We start from the raw sequence: 16873 nt of genomic DNA, 5'->3' as shown, positions 1-16873 counted from the left end.
CAGTGAACCAATGGAATGCTGAAGATAAAGTTGCAGCTCTGTTCGTGGCACTGAAAGGGCCTGCCGCGGAAATCTTGCAGACCATCCCAGAGTACGAGCGGAACCACTACGAAACATTGATGAGCGCTTTAGAGAGACGTTACGGAAGCGAGCATAGGAAACAGATATTCCAAATTGAGTTGCAAAACCGCTACCAAAAAGCAAATGAGACATTGCAGGAGTTTGCTTCAGATATTGAAAGATTGGCTCATCTTGCAAATGCGGACGCACCCGTGGAATACACTGAAAGGGTAAAAATCCAGAGCTTCATAAATGGCATACGAGATGTGGAAACGAAGCGGGCTACATATGCGAATCCAAAGCTAACGTTTGCTGAAACGGTATCGCATGCACTGACTCAGGAAACAGCCTCACTTTTGAGTAAGCCAGCGTACAAAGCTCATCGCGTGGAAGTGGAAAAGCCAGACTGGGTAGACGCAATTTTAGAAGCATTGAAGGGTACGCAGCAGAAGAATAATGATGCAGTCAAATGCTTTAAGTGTGGAAAGCGAGGGCATATTGCGCGTTATTGCAACACCAACCCTAACAGTTCCAACAATGTGGGTGGTCGTAATCGCAGAGCAGAAGGAGATGAGCAAATCTCCAAAACAAATCAATCGTTAAACTAAAGCGAGTCAGCAGCAAGGGGCGACAGCTGACTCCCTCAATTGAATGCCACATAATCTCTATCTCACAAATTGGAAGAAGGTCGAGCAATCTTACTGTCGGAGGACATGTGGATGGAAAGGAACGTTTACTGACTGTAGATACGGGTGCATCTCATTCCATCATTCGAGCGGATTTAGTCAATAAGAAGATAAGACCATTGCATGCAGCAATATTGCGTACAGCCACTGGAGAAGACACCCAGGTAATTGGAGAAGTAGAATGTGAAGTAGCAATTGGGAACGTCACGGTACTACACAATTTTATAGTGGCAGGTATTGTTGATGAAATCAAAATTGGAGTGGACTTCTTAATCAACCAAGGCATCAAAATCGATATGCAAAGCAAGACGATGCGATATAAGACCATGGATGTGCCACTTAATTTCGGCTACGAGAGAGGCTACAGCAGTAAACGAGTGCTGGTGGAAGAGAGTCAGCAAATACCACCAAAATCAGAAGCAGTCATCTGGGAAAAGGTTGATGGAGATTGTGGGACAAACAAATTGTGGGTTGTCGAAGCAGCAAATAAATCAGCACTGAACATACTTGTAGGAAAAACCCTGGCTATGACAAAACAAGATGGACGTATTCCGGTAAGAGTACTCAATGAGTTCAAGTCACCATTCAATTTGACCAAAGGAGCTATTTTGGGAAGATGCCAAGAGGCCGAAGTAGTTATTAACTGTGAACAGCTCTAGGAACACGTTTCATCTAGTAATACTGATCTTTCAAATGATATCACGGCATGGACGCATGGGCTAGAGGAAGCCTATCAGAGTAAGGCAAAACAACTGCTCATAAAATACGCGAACATATTTGACCAGGATGGTTCCAAACCAGGCCGCACCAATGTTGTGAAACATGAAATTGACACTGGAGATGCGAGGCCGATCCGTCAAGCTCCACGTAGTGTTCCACTGGCGAAGCGGGAAGTTGTGAGTCAAATCATACAAGAAATGAGTGACAGCGGCGTCATCGAACCATCAGCTAGTCCATGGAGCTCACCGGTAGTACTTGTAAAGAAGAAGGATGGAAAAATGAGGTTTTGCGTGGACTACCGGAAGTTGAATGACGTAACGAAAAAGGATAGCTACCCATTGCCAAGAATTGACGACACTCTGGACTCGCTATTTGGTACGAAATGGTTTTCCACGCTGGACTTGAAAAGCGGCTACTGGCAAGTGAATGTGAAGGAGAAAGATAAAGAGAAAACAGCCTTCAGTGTCGGTGATGGTCTTTGGCAATTTACAGTGATGCCTTTTGGACTTTGTAATGCACCAGCTACTTTTGAGAGACTCATGGACCAGGTACTGAAAGGACTACATTGGAAAACATGCTTGGTGTACCTGGACGACATCATCGTATTGGGCAAGAATTTTGATGAACATCTTAGGAACTTGGAGGAAGTTTTCCAAAGAATAGCTGGCGCTGGTCTGAAGTTAAGTCCCAAAAAGTGTGCGCTGTTTAAAAAGGAAGTAAATTATTTGGGTCACAAGGTAACGACAGAGGGCATCTGCACTGCGAACGAAAGTATAGAGGCAGTAAAGGATTGGCCAAGACCACAGAATCTGCATGAATTGAGAAGTTTCCTTGGGCTGTGCACATATTACCGCCGATTTGTACCAAATTTTGCCAGCTTAGCCCATAGTCTCCACGAGCTAACAAGGAAAAATAAAGATTTTGAATGGAAGAAGGAGCAAGAAGTAGCTTTCCAAACATTGAAAGAGCGGTTGTGCACTGCCCCAATGTTGGCATACCCGATTCCAGGAGCAACGTTTATTCTAGATACAGATGCGAGCGGATATGCTATAGGAGGCGTTTTATCACAACTGGTCGATGGACAAGAGAAGGTAGTTGCATATTTCAGCCGTTCAATTGGAAAACCAGAGAGGAACTATTGCGTTACACGGAGAGAGCTGTTGGCATTGGTAGAGTGCATTAAACATTTTCACAAATACCTCTACTGCCAGCGATTCCGTGCCAGGACAGATCACGCAGCGTTGAAATGGCTTCTGCAGTTCCGTAATCCGGAAGGACAATTGGCACGGTGGATCGAGCGACTACAAAGCTATGACTTTTCCATTGAGCATCGAAAAGGCAGTACCCATGGAAATGCTGATGCAATGTCACGAAGACCATTTAGTCTGGAATGCAAGCACTGCTCAAAGGTCGAGGCTAAAGAAGACATTATCGATGTCCGGCTAATGACTATAACGTGTACGGATGAATGGGACAAGGAACAACTAAGAAAGTGTCAGCTAGAAGATACAGATCTGTCACATGTTATGCAAGGGCTCGAACGAAACGAAAGACCAAGCAGAGAGGAGATGTCAGCAGAGAGTCCCATTGCGAAGTCATATTGGGCACAGTGGAACAGTTTAGAATTGATATCCGGTTGCTTGCATCGAGTATGGGAGAGTGAGGATGGTCAATGCAAGAAGAAACTGATAGTTGTTCCCAGGAAGAGGATTCCTGATGTGCTCAGCGAGCTGCACAATGGTCCAAGTGGAGGTCATCTTGGAATCACGAAGACACTCGAGAAAATTAAGCAGAGATTCTATTGGGTTGGTTGCCGTCAGTCGGTCACCGAGTGGATTGCCAACTGCGAGGTATGCAACAGAGCGAAAGGGCCCAAAACCCGAAGTCATGGCCAGATGAAGCAGTATATTTCAGGTGCACCATTTGAAAGGATCGCCATGGATGTCGCAGGTCCATTTCCTACTGGCAACCGCGGAAACAAATACGTACTGGTGGTTATGGATTATTTCAGTAAATGGCCAGAGGTATACCCAATCCCAAACCAAGAAGCAGAAACAGTAGCAGAAGTGGTTAAAAACGAATGGGTTGCAAGGTATGGTGTACCAATGGAGTTACATTCTGACCAAGGCAGGAATTTTGAATCAGCTGTGTTCCAAGAAATGTGCAAGAAGTTGGGCATTCGAAAAACACGGACAACTGCATTGCATCCTCAGTCCGATGGTATGGTGGAACGCTTCAATAGAACATTGGAGGAGCATTTAAGGAAAGTAGTAGGCAAGTACCATAAGGACTGGGACACACACATATCATTATTCTTGATGGCCTACCGATCGGCAGTACATGACACAACGGGCCAAACTCCCGCAAAGATAATTTTTGGCAATGACCTTCGACTGCCAGCTGATTTGAAGTATGGGATAGATGCCGATGCGGAGAGGAATGTCAAGAAATCCACTGGTGTCTTGGAAGAAGAGCTGAGAGAGATACACAATCTGGTAAGGCAACGAGCAAAGATTATGAGTGACAAGATGAAAGCGAGGTACGATAAAGCAATTAATTCGGAAGGGTTTCAGGAAGGAGATTTGGTGCTGCTATACAACCCGCAAAGAAAAAAAGGTTTGTCCCCGAAATTGCAGTGTAACTGGGAAGGTCCATACAAAGTTGTAAAACGGATCAACGATGTAGTGTACCGCATACAAACCACTACCAAACCACGAACCAAAATGAAAGTGGTTCATTTGGAGAGATTAGCAGCGTTTAGATCGAGAGATTTGTCTGATCGGGACGATCAGACTTAGGTGGAGGGCAGTGTCACGGATATTAGCATCACTAAGCTATACCATCACTAAGGCCATGCTAAGCAGTATTTACGTCAATAATCAAATCATGTATACACATATATAAGGCAGCCGAGAGATGTCACACACAGATGCATTTACGCCTATGTGTGCGCGAGAGACTGTAAACTACAAACATTCACATCAATAATTCAATCATTATGTATCTACATAAACGAATCAATCATTATGTCTACACATATGTAGGTACACGCAGCTGAGAAGCAAGGCACAACTATATGCAAACATCTTATTTGAGATGCTCCTAAATGTAGGCAATTATAATTGTGGAAGTGTCGCTCACACATACAAGCATGGGGTATGAGAGAAGCTATAAAATCGTGCCATTGTAGTTACAGCTGAGAAGTTTGAGAGATACTGGACTAGTAGATTCTGGAAGCGTCTAGAAGAGGCGAACGAGGAAACCAAAGAGTATAAAAGCCGACAGATGTAGAAGCGCTGTAATTCAGTTTGAGTTGAGCTATCAATCAGTTTGATTAAGCACGCGATCTGGCGGCCAATAGTAGAGTTTCATTTGAGTTATCAATCAGTTTGGTTATTAAGCCAGCGAATAGCAAAGTATTGTGTGATTGTGAAGTACTTGAATAAAGGCCATTTTTCCATTCTTCAATATTGGAGTTATTTATTCAACAGTTTAGTGATTCGAACTTAGCAAAAGTGCAAACAAGAGGATTTGCAGCAAATTCGTTACAGTATTTATTCTGAACTATAAATATGCGGATAAACAAGGAATGAGTACACGTATTCCCCAAAGGATCCAACGATGAGTTTTGTACAATCAGTGAGTTTGAATATTCCTTATATACAAAGTTTCAAAACTTTTAGTTTTATTTCCATATTTCATTTCAAGATAAGTGATAATAACGAAAGCAGCGCTCACGATGAATTCAAATTATTTATTACGCGTTCTTTTGTACTGTTTACTCTATTTTGACTCAGCGTGGTTGGTACGAATGTGGGATATGGCTTATAATAAACATTTACTCTGCGAATCCGGCAAAGTTATAAAAGTCCAAAATATAAATTGGTTTATAAGCGAACAAATGAAAACAAATCAAAGTGATGGCGTTGGCCAACTCCTTGAAGCAGTACAAACTTGTTTAGGCGTTACACAGACCATTTCCACGAAGTGCACTGATACACCTTTTATGCCATTGGATATCTCGTTGAATGTGATTTTCATTACCTCCCCGACAGATCCCATATTTGACGTACACAATTGCAGCACGATGCGACGTCAACTTTATGGCGTTTTAATGATCATGGTGAATGTTGTGAACGATTTTGAAGTGATGGAACAATTTATTTCATTATTCCATAAAGATTATCTCACTGATACTGCAATATATTATTATAGCGCAAAAAATCAAACAAATGTAGTACTTGGTTATAAATCTTATAAATTAAAATTTGAAAATCGTACCGATAGATTTTCTGATCTCATACAAGCAAAGCAACATTTCGCTAATGGCGCAGTGAATTTGAAAGGTTTTAATTTATATTCACCACTAAGACTGGATTTTCCACATGTATTTCCTTTCAAGAATAATGGAACTTATGTTACTTTTAAGGGAATTAGCTATAATTTTATGCGTACATTTGCGGAATATATAAATGGTACTATAGTCAATTACGAAATGCCTAAAGATCAATTGGGTGGCAACGTTATCGATATGAAGGCAGCACTTCAACTGGTACGTAGGGGCAAAGTGACATTTAGTGAATCCTTATGCATTATACCAGGAAGATGATGAGCTTAGTTAGAGTTATCCTTTGATGGTCGTGAATTGGTGTCTCAATTACGAAATGCCTAAAGATCAATTGGGTGGCAACTTTATCGATATGAAGGCAGCACTTCAACTGGTACGTAGGGGCAAAGTGACATTTAGTGAATCCTTATGCATTATACCAGGAAGATGATGAGCTTAGTTAGAGTTATCCTTTGATGGTCGTGAATTGGTGTCTCATGGTGGTGATTATATTTTGCAAAGTTTTTGTTTGAGTATCGGCATAGCTTTGCCAAGATTTGTACGTAGTGCACCAAATGTACGGGATTTCTTATTATTCACCACAACTTGCGCATATGGCTTTTTCCTACAAGCCAATAACACATCACTGTTGGGTAGCATTTCTACCGTTAATTTATTTCGCGGGCAAATTAATACAATGGATGATCTTGTAAATGCCAATTTGCCTGTTTTAATAATCGATTATGAATTGGAATTTCTAAGGTCTATAAACGAAAGCTATAAATTACCGTATAATTTTTCACGTTTAATTGTGCCGGTGGATGCGGCAACATATAACAAGCATATAATGGAATTTAATACAAGCTTTGCATTCTTTGTTACTTCTGCAAAATGGAGCTTTCTGGCTGTACAACAACGGTATCTTAAAGAGAAACTTTTCAAGCTCAGTGACATTTGTTTTTGATCCTATCAGCTAACCTTTCCACTCCCATTTAATTCACCTCTCCACCGGATTCTGGATTTTTTTATTCTGCATATGCATAATACGGGAATTGTAGCACAATATGCGGCTACACTTTTTAATCAGGCGCGTCATGCGGGTTTAGTTAAATATTTTACAGACGATTCGGAATATATAACAGCTGGAATGGAACATTTGGTAGTAGTATTTTATTTATTATTGTTCATCTATTTTATAAGTTCTTTAATTTTTCTTGGATAATTATTAACTCACAGAATAAAATTAAACCGTTTATTGAAGTCCCGCCAAAGGAATCATTCCGCTAAATATGTATATATGAATTACGTTGAAAGCAGGGGCGGATCCAGCACGATTTGGGAGGGAGGAAGATTAGGACGATCTTATAGATTATACAAACATACATAAAAGCTAAAATTTTTTAAATTTTATATGTAATTAAAACAAACTTTTATAATTTTCATAAGTTCCAGATCAGAGGAGGGGCGATCGCCTCACCCCCCACCCCCTGGACCCGCCACTGGTTGAAAGAAGTGAGGCTCTTAACGACATTGGCGGGTCCAAATCTATATCCGAAGGGTATAGAATTTATCATATTAGTTGAATTAAAAGGAATAAAAATTTGAAAACTAATTGCGTGAAATATATTTTTTATGGGTGCTTGATGAGCAATAATAAAGGTAAAATCATTCATATAACCTCACTTTTTCAGCAGCTCTATTTGTCAGTATTTATGTACGTGTATTACAAAAGTAATATATTTTTTTTGTTTCATTTTTCGTACAAATTTCTCCAAAGAAATTAGTTTTCTGCAAAATTTGTTCTATATTATGTTGGGGAATACATAGTTACGTTAATCTTTTTACCTAAAATATCTAGCAACTTATAAGCTATATTGTCAGGTAGTACAAGACGATAACAGTAATTTGAAGAATAAAGATAAAATTAAGAGTAATAGTGAGAATTAGACTTGGATAGACTTTGAAGCCGCACTGATAAAGTCCAATCAGCCAATTAGCGGTGGTCTTCCTCCTTCGCACAATATGCTTGGCAGGACTTTATAAGCGATACTAAGAAGGCTGATTCCGTGATAGTTGGCGCAGTTTGCGGGATCCCTCTTCTTGTGGCCTGGACAAAGAGCTCTTAGATTCCAATCATCAGGCATGCACTCGTCCGATCATATTTTACAAAAAAACCATGCATACGCCTTACCAACTCCTCGCCGCCAATCTGGTTACATATTTATATTTTGACTTCCTCATAATCGAGTGGGAGATATTAATTCCATCATCGTCGATTGTGGGGTTATCATGCCTGGGCGCTAAATCGCTGTCCCCATTAAAGGGAGCAGAGAAGTGTTCTGAACATCGCCGCCGAATTTTTCGATAAAATTTTCGGGCGTTATTCCTGACGGCTAGCAGCTCAAACTCCTCGCCCGCACGGCTTTCTGCCACTGCCTTTTCTTCCTGTAAAGGCGTCCCAGACTTAAAACCCTCCATCCGTCACCGAGTTTTTTCGTAAAACTTGCGGGCGTTATTTTTGATGGATAGCAGATCAAGTTCCTCGCATCCACGCGTTTCTGCCTCTGCCTTTTCTTCCTGTAAAGGTGTCTCGTTTCCATTTACAATTAGCGGTAACGTTCACACACTTTTCTTATTGCGTTCGCTTCTAACGTAGCCCTGTATGCAACGGTTTTTCTTTCGGTTGCAATGCGGTACTCTTCATCGTAGGCGGCCTCCGTGGTGTAATGGTAGCGTGCTCCGCCTACCACGACGAAGATACTGGGTTCACGCCCCTGGCAAAGCAACATCAAAATTTAGAAACAAGTTTTTTCAATTGCGAGACAATTTTTCTAAGCGGGGTTCGCTCCTCGGCTGTGTTTTTGGCAAGCGCTCCGAGTGTATTCTGCCATGAAAAGCTTCTCAGTGAAAATGCCTTGCAGGTTTCGTTCGAACGGCTCTGTTTAATGCAGCAAATTTTGTTTGAACAGGTCATGTAGCGACAGTATTTTGCGTAGTATAAACCAGTGTGCCAATGTGTTTAAAATTTGGCTGCCCAGCAATTCTGCACTTATGTTTTGGGCTTAAGACATAAAGTACTACAGTGAGTAAAAACATTTAAAATAAATAATATTATTACTACTTTTCCGAACAGCACAGATATTTGCGGTTCCAAAGGACGAGTCTTGGAGTTAACTTATTGGAAAGAAATTGTTCCCAACCCTTCCTTACCCCCCAAGACTCAGTGGCGTAGTAAGGGGGGGGGGGACAAACCCACAACAACAAACTTGAACAGGTCGTCGCTAAAAAGTACTTAAACGAGGTAGTTTTCTTAGAACATTAACTAGAATTATCAAAGTGAATAGTGATTAATAAATAATGATGGTAACTTCAGATCTTTATTAAGATTTCGGATGAATTCTGGTGACCAAACATTGAAGCAACATTTACTTCAAACTGCCACATCGAAAAATCGCGTCACATCTTACACGGGTCCACAGATTCAGAATGAACTCATCGAAATTTGCGGGCACATAATCCTTGAGAAGATTGTTGCAAAAATCAACGCAAGCGAATGCTGCACTATACTCGCAGATGGGACAACAGACATTAGTGGCGTGGAACAATGCTCACTATGTTTCCGTTATACTGAAAAAACTGCAGATGGTATAATTTTGAGAGATCGAAGATTGCACTGGTAGAAGACTTGCTTCGTCATTGATAAACATTTCAAAGAATCTGAAGATCAACCTGGAGTTTTTGGTTTCCCAAGGTACGACGGTGCAGCTGAAATGAGTGGATAATGGAATGGCTGCGCTGCTGCAGTGATGGAGAAGTATCCGTCTGCATTTTGTGTACATTGCGCAAGCCATTCCTTGAATTTGGCGGTTGGTGAAGCGTGCTCCATTTCTCTCATAAGACTCTGTCTTTTGTTCATTAAGCAGATAATTTCTTTCTTCAGACCTTCAGCAAAACGAGAAGCTATTCTCAAGGATGCCGTCGGAACTTTGAATTGTCCAACAAAGAAAGAACGTTTGAAGCGATTGTGTGAAACAAGATGGACGGAAAGACTAGATGCTGTGATCTGCTTCAAAGAAATGTTTGCTCCGATTTATTTCAGTTTAGAAAAAATTCATGACTGTTGAAACGCTGAAAGTTCTAGAAATGTTTTCAGTTATCTACACACTTTGAGGACCGGAGGATTGATTGTGGCAATGGTTGTTATTAACGAAATTTTTTCTTTGGCTCAACCATTAACCTCTTACCTTCAAGGGAAAAGTGTTGATCTCTCTACAGCAGTTTCAGCGGCTGATGATCTGGCTGTTTTGTTGAAAGAAATGAGGGAAAAGGCTAAGTCAAAGTTCAAAGAAATGTTTCTTGATGCTAAAGAAATAGCTGAATCTATCGGAGAGGAGATTGAAGAAGTTCCTAGGATTGTTGGTCGTCAAAAAAACCGAGAAAACTACGAAAACAGTTCAGCAGAAGAATATTTTCGCAAATCAATATTCATCCCTTTCTTCGATCACTTCATATCTTCAGTGTCTAATAGATTCATCAAGCATAAAAACACATTGTCCATTATTGAAAATGTCATTCCCGATAAATTGGTCAGAAAAGTAGGTGAAAGCGTTTTTGAAACTGTCAAAATAATAATGGATCAGTGGCCAGCACTTACTGGAACAGCGGTATCTATAGTGAAAAATGTAGTCCTACAAGGAGACAACGTTGGGTTGGAGCAGAAGATCGCCCAAAGACATTCATCGATGTATTGAATCTTTGTAATGAAGATCTTTTTAAACACGTTTTCAAGTTTTTGAAGATTGGAGCCGCTGTAACCATTGCCAGCAGTGAAAGAAGTTTTTCTACTTTGAGGCGTGTTAAAAATTTGATAAAGAAACCAACCGGAGAAGATAGGCTGAATGGACTTGCCCTATTAAGTATCAATAGAAATATTGATATCACATTGGAAGAAGTCATTGACCGATTCGCTCAAAAACAGAGGAAAATCAATTTGTAATTTTGCTTTTTACTAAAAATTATTACAATAACATTTTCATTAAATGGATCACTGAATAAATACAATACTATTTCCTCCCAATAACATTATTTTATACAATAAATACTTGTCATCACTTAACAAAATTTGAATTTTAAATATTGTTAGAAATTGCGGTGTCGGGTTATAAGGACCTACTTTGGGCAATCAATTGACAAACGTGTATGTTCTGAGCAAACGTAAGGACACTTACGAAGGCTATATTCCCTTGCTATGTGTACTTCAAACCATGTTTCTTCCACCAAAGCAACTTTCGGGAGCTCAAAAATGTATTAAAAACCTTCTTTTCTAGGCTGGTATTTCATATTAAATTATTTCCAACGCAAGCCGCTACTTTTTTAATTTTATTATACCTTTCATGAACATGAAATGGTATATTAACTTTGGTCCGATGTTTGTAAAGCAGATAGAACGATTTTTGGCCATTTCTCCCTTAGTTTCCAATAAAAAAACGTGAAACTTGGTGATATTTATTGTAACATATCATAGAAGATTTCACAAAAAAATCATTTCGATCGGAGCTATACATAATATATATCCCATACAACCGATCGTTCAGATAAGGGGTTTTTCTAGTTTAGGTATGTACATCTATATATTTCTTATCTTATACATCCGATTATTTGGAGATTGCGAACGGGATAAGATTATTGTTCAGCCCCATTCATGAAAGGTACGAAGTCTTCGGCACAGCCGAAATTCAAGTGGCTGAAAAGAACTTGTTTTCAGTTCCCCCACTCCAGCTCTTATAGAATCAAATTTATTTAAGTACAGCAGTTTCTAGATATTACGAACATTCGATTCTACGAAATTTCGATTTTACGAACATTCAAAATTTTTACATTGAGTACTTTATAGTACGAACAAACGTGCATCGACAGTACTTGGTTGTACGAACAACTAACAAATTTTTTGTTATGAAGTCGATAATATTGAAGATGACTAGACAGAAAGCGCGTACGAAATTTTAATTGAAGAACCAAAAGTTAAGCATACAGGCGCTATTGAAAGTTTTGGCACGTGCATTCAACGGTGGTGTTCGTAAAATCAAGAAACCGCTGTATATACATACATAAGTATTTTATCCATCGCCCTCTTCAGCTATATTTCGGAATTCTTTTAAAACCGTGTAGGGTTAATACCTTCCATTCCCATTCCAATGCGGGTCTATGCCCGGATTTATACAATACGATAAACAAAATCAATGTTTCTTTGCGCACTCTGATGAATAGAAGACGGTATCGGAAGAATAATATCTACAACATGAGATACAGATTTCAAAACAAATTAAAGGGCATACAGCCATAAGTACACGAAAATTTATATAAACATATACTTGAACAAATCCCATAAGGATCTTTGCAATACTTCCAAAGGTATTTATTCTGAACTACACATATGCGGATAAACAACGAATGAGTACACGTATTCCCCAAAGGCTCCAACGATGAGTTTTGTACAATCAGTGAGTTTGAATATTCCTTATATACAAAGTTTCAAAACTTTTCATTTCATTTCCATATCGCATTTCAAGATAAGTGATAATAACGAAAGCAGCGCTCACGATGAATTCAAATTATTTATTACGCGTTCTTTTGTACTGTTTACTCTATTTTGACTCAGCGCTGTTGGTACGAATGTGGGATATGGCTTATAATAAACATTTACTCTGCGAATCCGGCAAAGTTATAAAAGTCCAAAATATAAATTGGTTTATAAGCGAACAAATGAAAACAAATCAAAGTGATGGCGTTGGCCAACTCCTTGAAGCAGTACACACTTGTTTAGGCGTTACACAGACCATTTCCACGAAGTGCACTGATACACCTTTTATGCCATTGGATATCTCGTTGAATGTGATTTTCATTACCTCACCGGCAGATCCCATATTTGACGTACACAATTGCAGCACGATGCGACGTCAACTTTATGGCGTTTTAATGATCATGGTGAATGTTGTGAACGATTTTGAAGTGATGGAACAATTTATTTCATTATTCCATAAAGATTATCTCACTGATACTGCAATATATTATTATAGCGCAAAAAATCAAACAAATGTAGTACTTGGTTATAAATCTTATAAATTAAAATTTGAAAATCGTACCGATAGATTTTCTGATCTCATACAAGCAAAGCAACATTTCGCTAATGGCGCAGTGAATTTGAAAGGTTTTAATTTATATTCACCACTAAGACTGGATTTTCCACATGTATTTCCTTTCAAGAATAATGGAACTTATGTTACTTTTAAGGGAATTAGCTATAATTTTATGCGTACATTTGCGGAATATATAAATGGTACTATAGTCAATTACGAAATGCCTAAAGATCAATTGGGTGGCAACGTCATCGATATGAAGGCTGCACTTGAACTGGTACGTAGGGGCAAAGTGACATATTTAGTGAACCCTTATGCATTATACCAGGAAGATGATGAGCTTACTAAGAGTTATCCTTTGATGGTAGTGGATTGGTGCCTCATGGTACCCGTTTGGAATAGCATCTCAACTAAATATTATTTAATGAAACCATTTAGTACAGCCACCTGGTTGAACATAGTTTTGGTTTTCTTTGCATTATTGGCTATTAAATGTTTGCATTATTGCTGGCGTGGCACACATCACTTGGCAACACATTTAAGTGATTATATTTTGCATAGCTTTTGTTTGAGTATCGGCATAGCTTTGCCAAGATTTGTACGTAGTGCACCAAATGTGCGGGATTTCTTATTATTCACCACAATTTGCGCATATGGCTTTTTCCTACAAGCCAATTACACATCACTGTTGGGTAGCATCTTTACCGTTAATTTATTTCGCGCGCAAATTAATACAATGGATGATTTTGTAAATGCCAATTTTGCTGTTTTGATAATCGATTATGAATTGGAATTTCTAAGGTCTATAAACGAAAGCTATAAATTACCGTATAATTTTTCACGTTTAATTGTGCCGGTGGATGCGGCAACATATAATAAGCATATAACGGAATTTAATACAAGCTTTGCATTCTTTGTTACTTCAGAAAAATGGAGATTACTAGCTTTACAACAACAGCATCTTAAAGAGAAACTTTTCAAGCTCAGTGACATTTGTTTTGGATCCTATCAGCTAACCTTTCCAATCCCATTTAATTCACCTCTCCACTGGAACCTGCACATTTTTTTACTGCATATGCATAACTCGGGAATTTTGGAACACTTCGCGGCTACACTTTTTAATCAAGCGCGTCATGCGGGGTTGGTTAAATATTTTACAGGCGATTCGGAAAATATAACAGCTGGAATGGAACATTTGGTAGTAGTATTTTATTTATTGTTGTTCATATATTTTATTAGTTCTCTAATTTTTCTTGGAGAATTATTAACTCACAGATTAAAATTAAACCGTATATTTAAATCCCGTCAAAGGGAATAATGCCGCTAAATATGTATATTGAATTACATTGAATGAAGTGCAGTCCTAAACGACATTGGCGGGTCCAGTTCCAGACCCGAAGGGTATCAAATTTAACATATTGGTTGAAATAAAATTAATAAAAACTTGAAAACTAATGACGTAAACCGTGTTTTGAATGAAGGTTTAATGAGCATGAAGAAATAAACCATACAGGTAAAGTCAGTCCTCGCGTTCCAATGGCAAGATTCCGACAAAAATTCAATATGCAAGTGTAGTGGTAATAAATTTACCACTATTTATTTAAATTAAAAGGAATTTTGTTGTTATATCGGCCTACTGATTTGTAAGATCGCGGGTTCGAATCGAGCTCAAGGCCTAACAATAATTTTTTATCATTATTATTGTTATGATAAATTTTTTCTTAATTGAAAAAATTTTTAAATTAGAATAGAAGAAAGAAAAAATTTAGACAACTGCCAAAGCTCGTTGTATAGATCCATTTCGGGAACTGCTAAATTCCTTCATCGGCAACGTTTAGGCGCCGCTGCTATAACCATTCAGCCATCACAGCGTTTTTTGTTTGTCTTCATTAATCCTACTTCTATTCTGGTTCGTGCTAATTGATATTCACAACACTGCGACATCTGTTGCAGAATGGATGTGAAAATTGGACTTGTTTGATGGCAATGCTGCCATAGTGTCATATTTTATTGACACTTTTTTCCCCGTGCTCTGGGATGTATTAACAATTTTTGTTGTTATATCGGCGTACTGATTTGTAAGATCGCTGTGATGGCTGAATGGATATAGCAGCGGCGCCTAAACGTTGCCGATGAAGGAATTTAGCAGTTCCCGAAATGGATCTATACAATGAGCTTTGGCAGTTGTCTAAATTTTTTCTTTCTTCTATTCTAATTTAAAAATTTTTTCAATTAAGAAAAAATTTATCATAACAATAATAATGATAAAAAATTATTGTTAGGCCTTGAGCTCGATTCGAACCCGCGATCTTAAAAGGAATTTTATTTGCTCCTAAAATTATGTTATTATTTTATTTCATATTTTATAACTGAATGAAAATCTTTGAAAGAATACTTTGAAAAATAAATATTTTGTAAAGACGACAATCAGATCCAATTATATATTTTTATTCTTTATTAAAAACGTCTAGCTTTTTTCCAAACAAATTGAAAATAGTCTGTTGGTATGAATTGGAAGGGGATTTGTATACTTGCGTGAATGTCCGGTACAATAAAAGAAAAGCACTTCTTAGTTCAACGATTTAATGAGGACTGAAAGATAAAATTCATGTGTACATATAGTTAACTCATCAATATATGTAATATGTCTTATTCATTCTAATTATTAGAAATATGTTCTCAATAGGAAATATTGAACTTAAAACTCCAATTTATTATTTCAACATAGTCCTCCAAGATATACAAAGTTTTCTATGTCTAAATTCCAAAACTTGTATACAATATTTCAAAGTGTTTTACAATACAGTATTACAACTCGGTCTTCCTGACATCTCGATCTCGTGTCACTGTGCTTGTTCGCAGCCAAAGGATCCGATGCAATATTTGGTGTTATCCACATACGCAAACGATTCGATTTAACTACACCATTATATGGTATTTGCGTTACCTGAAAATTTTCGATGTCCTTCAAAACATACCGATCATTTGGCAATTTTTTGGAAATCTCATAAGAATCTTTGTACTTAGCGATAAATTTTTTATTAGTCCCAAAAGTAGTGTCAACATTTTTCATCACTACATAATCCCCTTCATTAAAAACCTTTGCTGGAACACTATGTTTTAAAAAATACTTTTTTTTATTATATTCCTGAGACCTTTCGATATAATTCAATGCTTTTGTTCGAATTTTCTCTAAATTCGGTGATTCAACTACACCCGCCTTTTCTTGTAAATATTCAGTCAACTCATCGATGATTCGACCTCTCTGTTCAACTCCAAACAAAAATTTACTCGGTGATTCCTGAGTCAAGGCGTGAACAGAGTTATTTATTGCGTACTCTACTTGGATAAGTTTGCCCAACCAATCTGAATGACCGATTGGTTCTGTAAGCTTTGCTAGCATAACCTTTAAACCTCTGTTCACCCTTTCTACCTTTCCGTTTGCCTGCGGAGAAGCGACAGCAATCTTTACATGCTGGACATTGTTACTTTTAAGGAATTCCAAGAAGTCCTTTGAAGTGAAACATGTTCCCCGATCACTTATAATACGACGGGGTCGACTATAATTGTCAAAGTATTTTTGCAGAGATGCACATACCACTTTGGTGCTAGTGGTTTTATTGCATACAACTTAGTAAACTTCGTGAAACTGTCTACAACCACTAAAATGTGTTTTCTAATCGTGCGAATTGAAGGAAGTGGACCGAAGTGGTCTATGTGTACGGTATCAAAAGGGACTGGTGTCCTATGAATGTTATATAAATTATGTTCATTTGAACGTGCAGCAGGTGAGTATACTATACATTTAATACAGTTTCTGATATAATGTTCAACCTTCTTTCTAAGTTTTGGAAACCAATAATTCTTTTTTATCTGATCTATTGTTTTTTCGACACTCATATGTTCAATTTTTTCATGCATTATCCTGATGATATTAGTTTCCG

General features: G+C 38.2%; 1 protein-coding gene and 1 pseudogene across 1 annotated transcript; both read left to right on the top strand.

Moving 5' to 3' along the window:
• Positions 1 to 6130: 6130 nt before the first annotated feature.
• LOC137245901 (uncharacterized) lies at positions 6131 to 7080 on the top strand (annotated as a pseudogene).
• A 5313-nt stretch (positions 7081 to 12393) lies between these two features.
• LOC137245900 (uncharacterized) lies at positions 12394 to 14247 on the top strand. The gene has a single exon (XM_067777092.1). The coding sequence runs from the start codon at positions 12394 to 12396 to the stop codon at positions 14245 to 14247; it is 1854 nt and encodes a 617-aa protein (XP_067633193.1).
• Positions 14248 to 16873: the final 2626 nt, after the last annotated feature.

Source organism: Eurosta solidaginis, chromosome 3, assembly GCF_040869045.1.
Source record: "Eurosta solidaginis isolate ZX-2024a chromosome 3, ASM4086904v1, whole genome shotgun sequence".
NCBI lineage: Eukaryota > Metazoa > Arthropoda > Insecta > Diptera > Tephritidae > Eurosta > Eurosta solidaginis.
Note: the sequence above shows the minus strand (reverse complement) of the source record. Positions and strands in the feature narration are given on the sequence as shown.

Coding starts and splice junctions, on each gene's coding strand:
- LOC137245900 (XM_067777092.1), top strand. CDS start 12,394: ATGAATTCAAATTATTTATTACGCGTTCTTTTGTACTGTTTACTCTAT.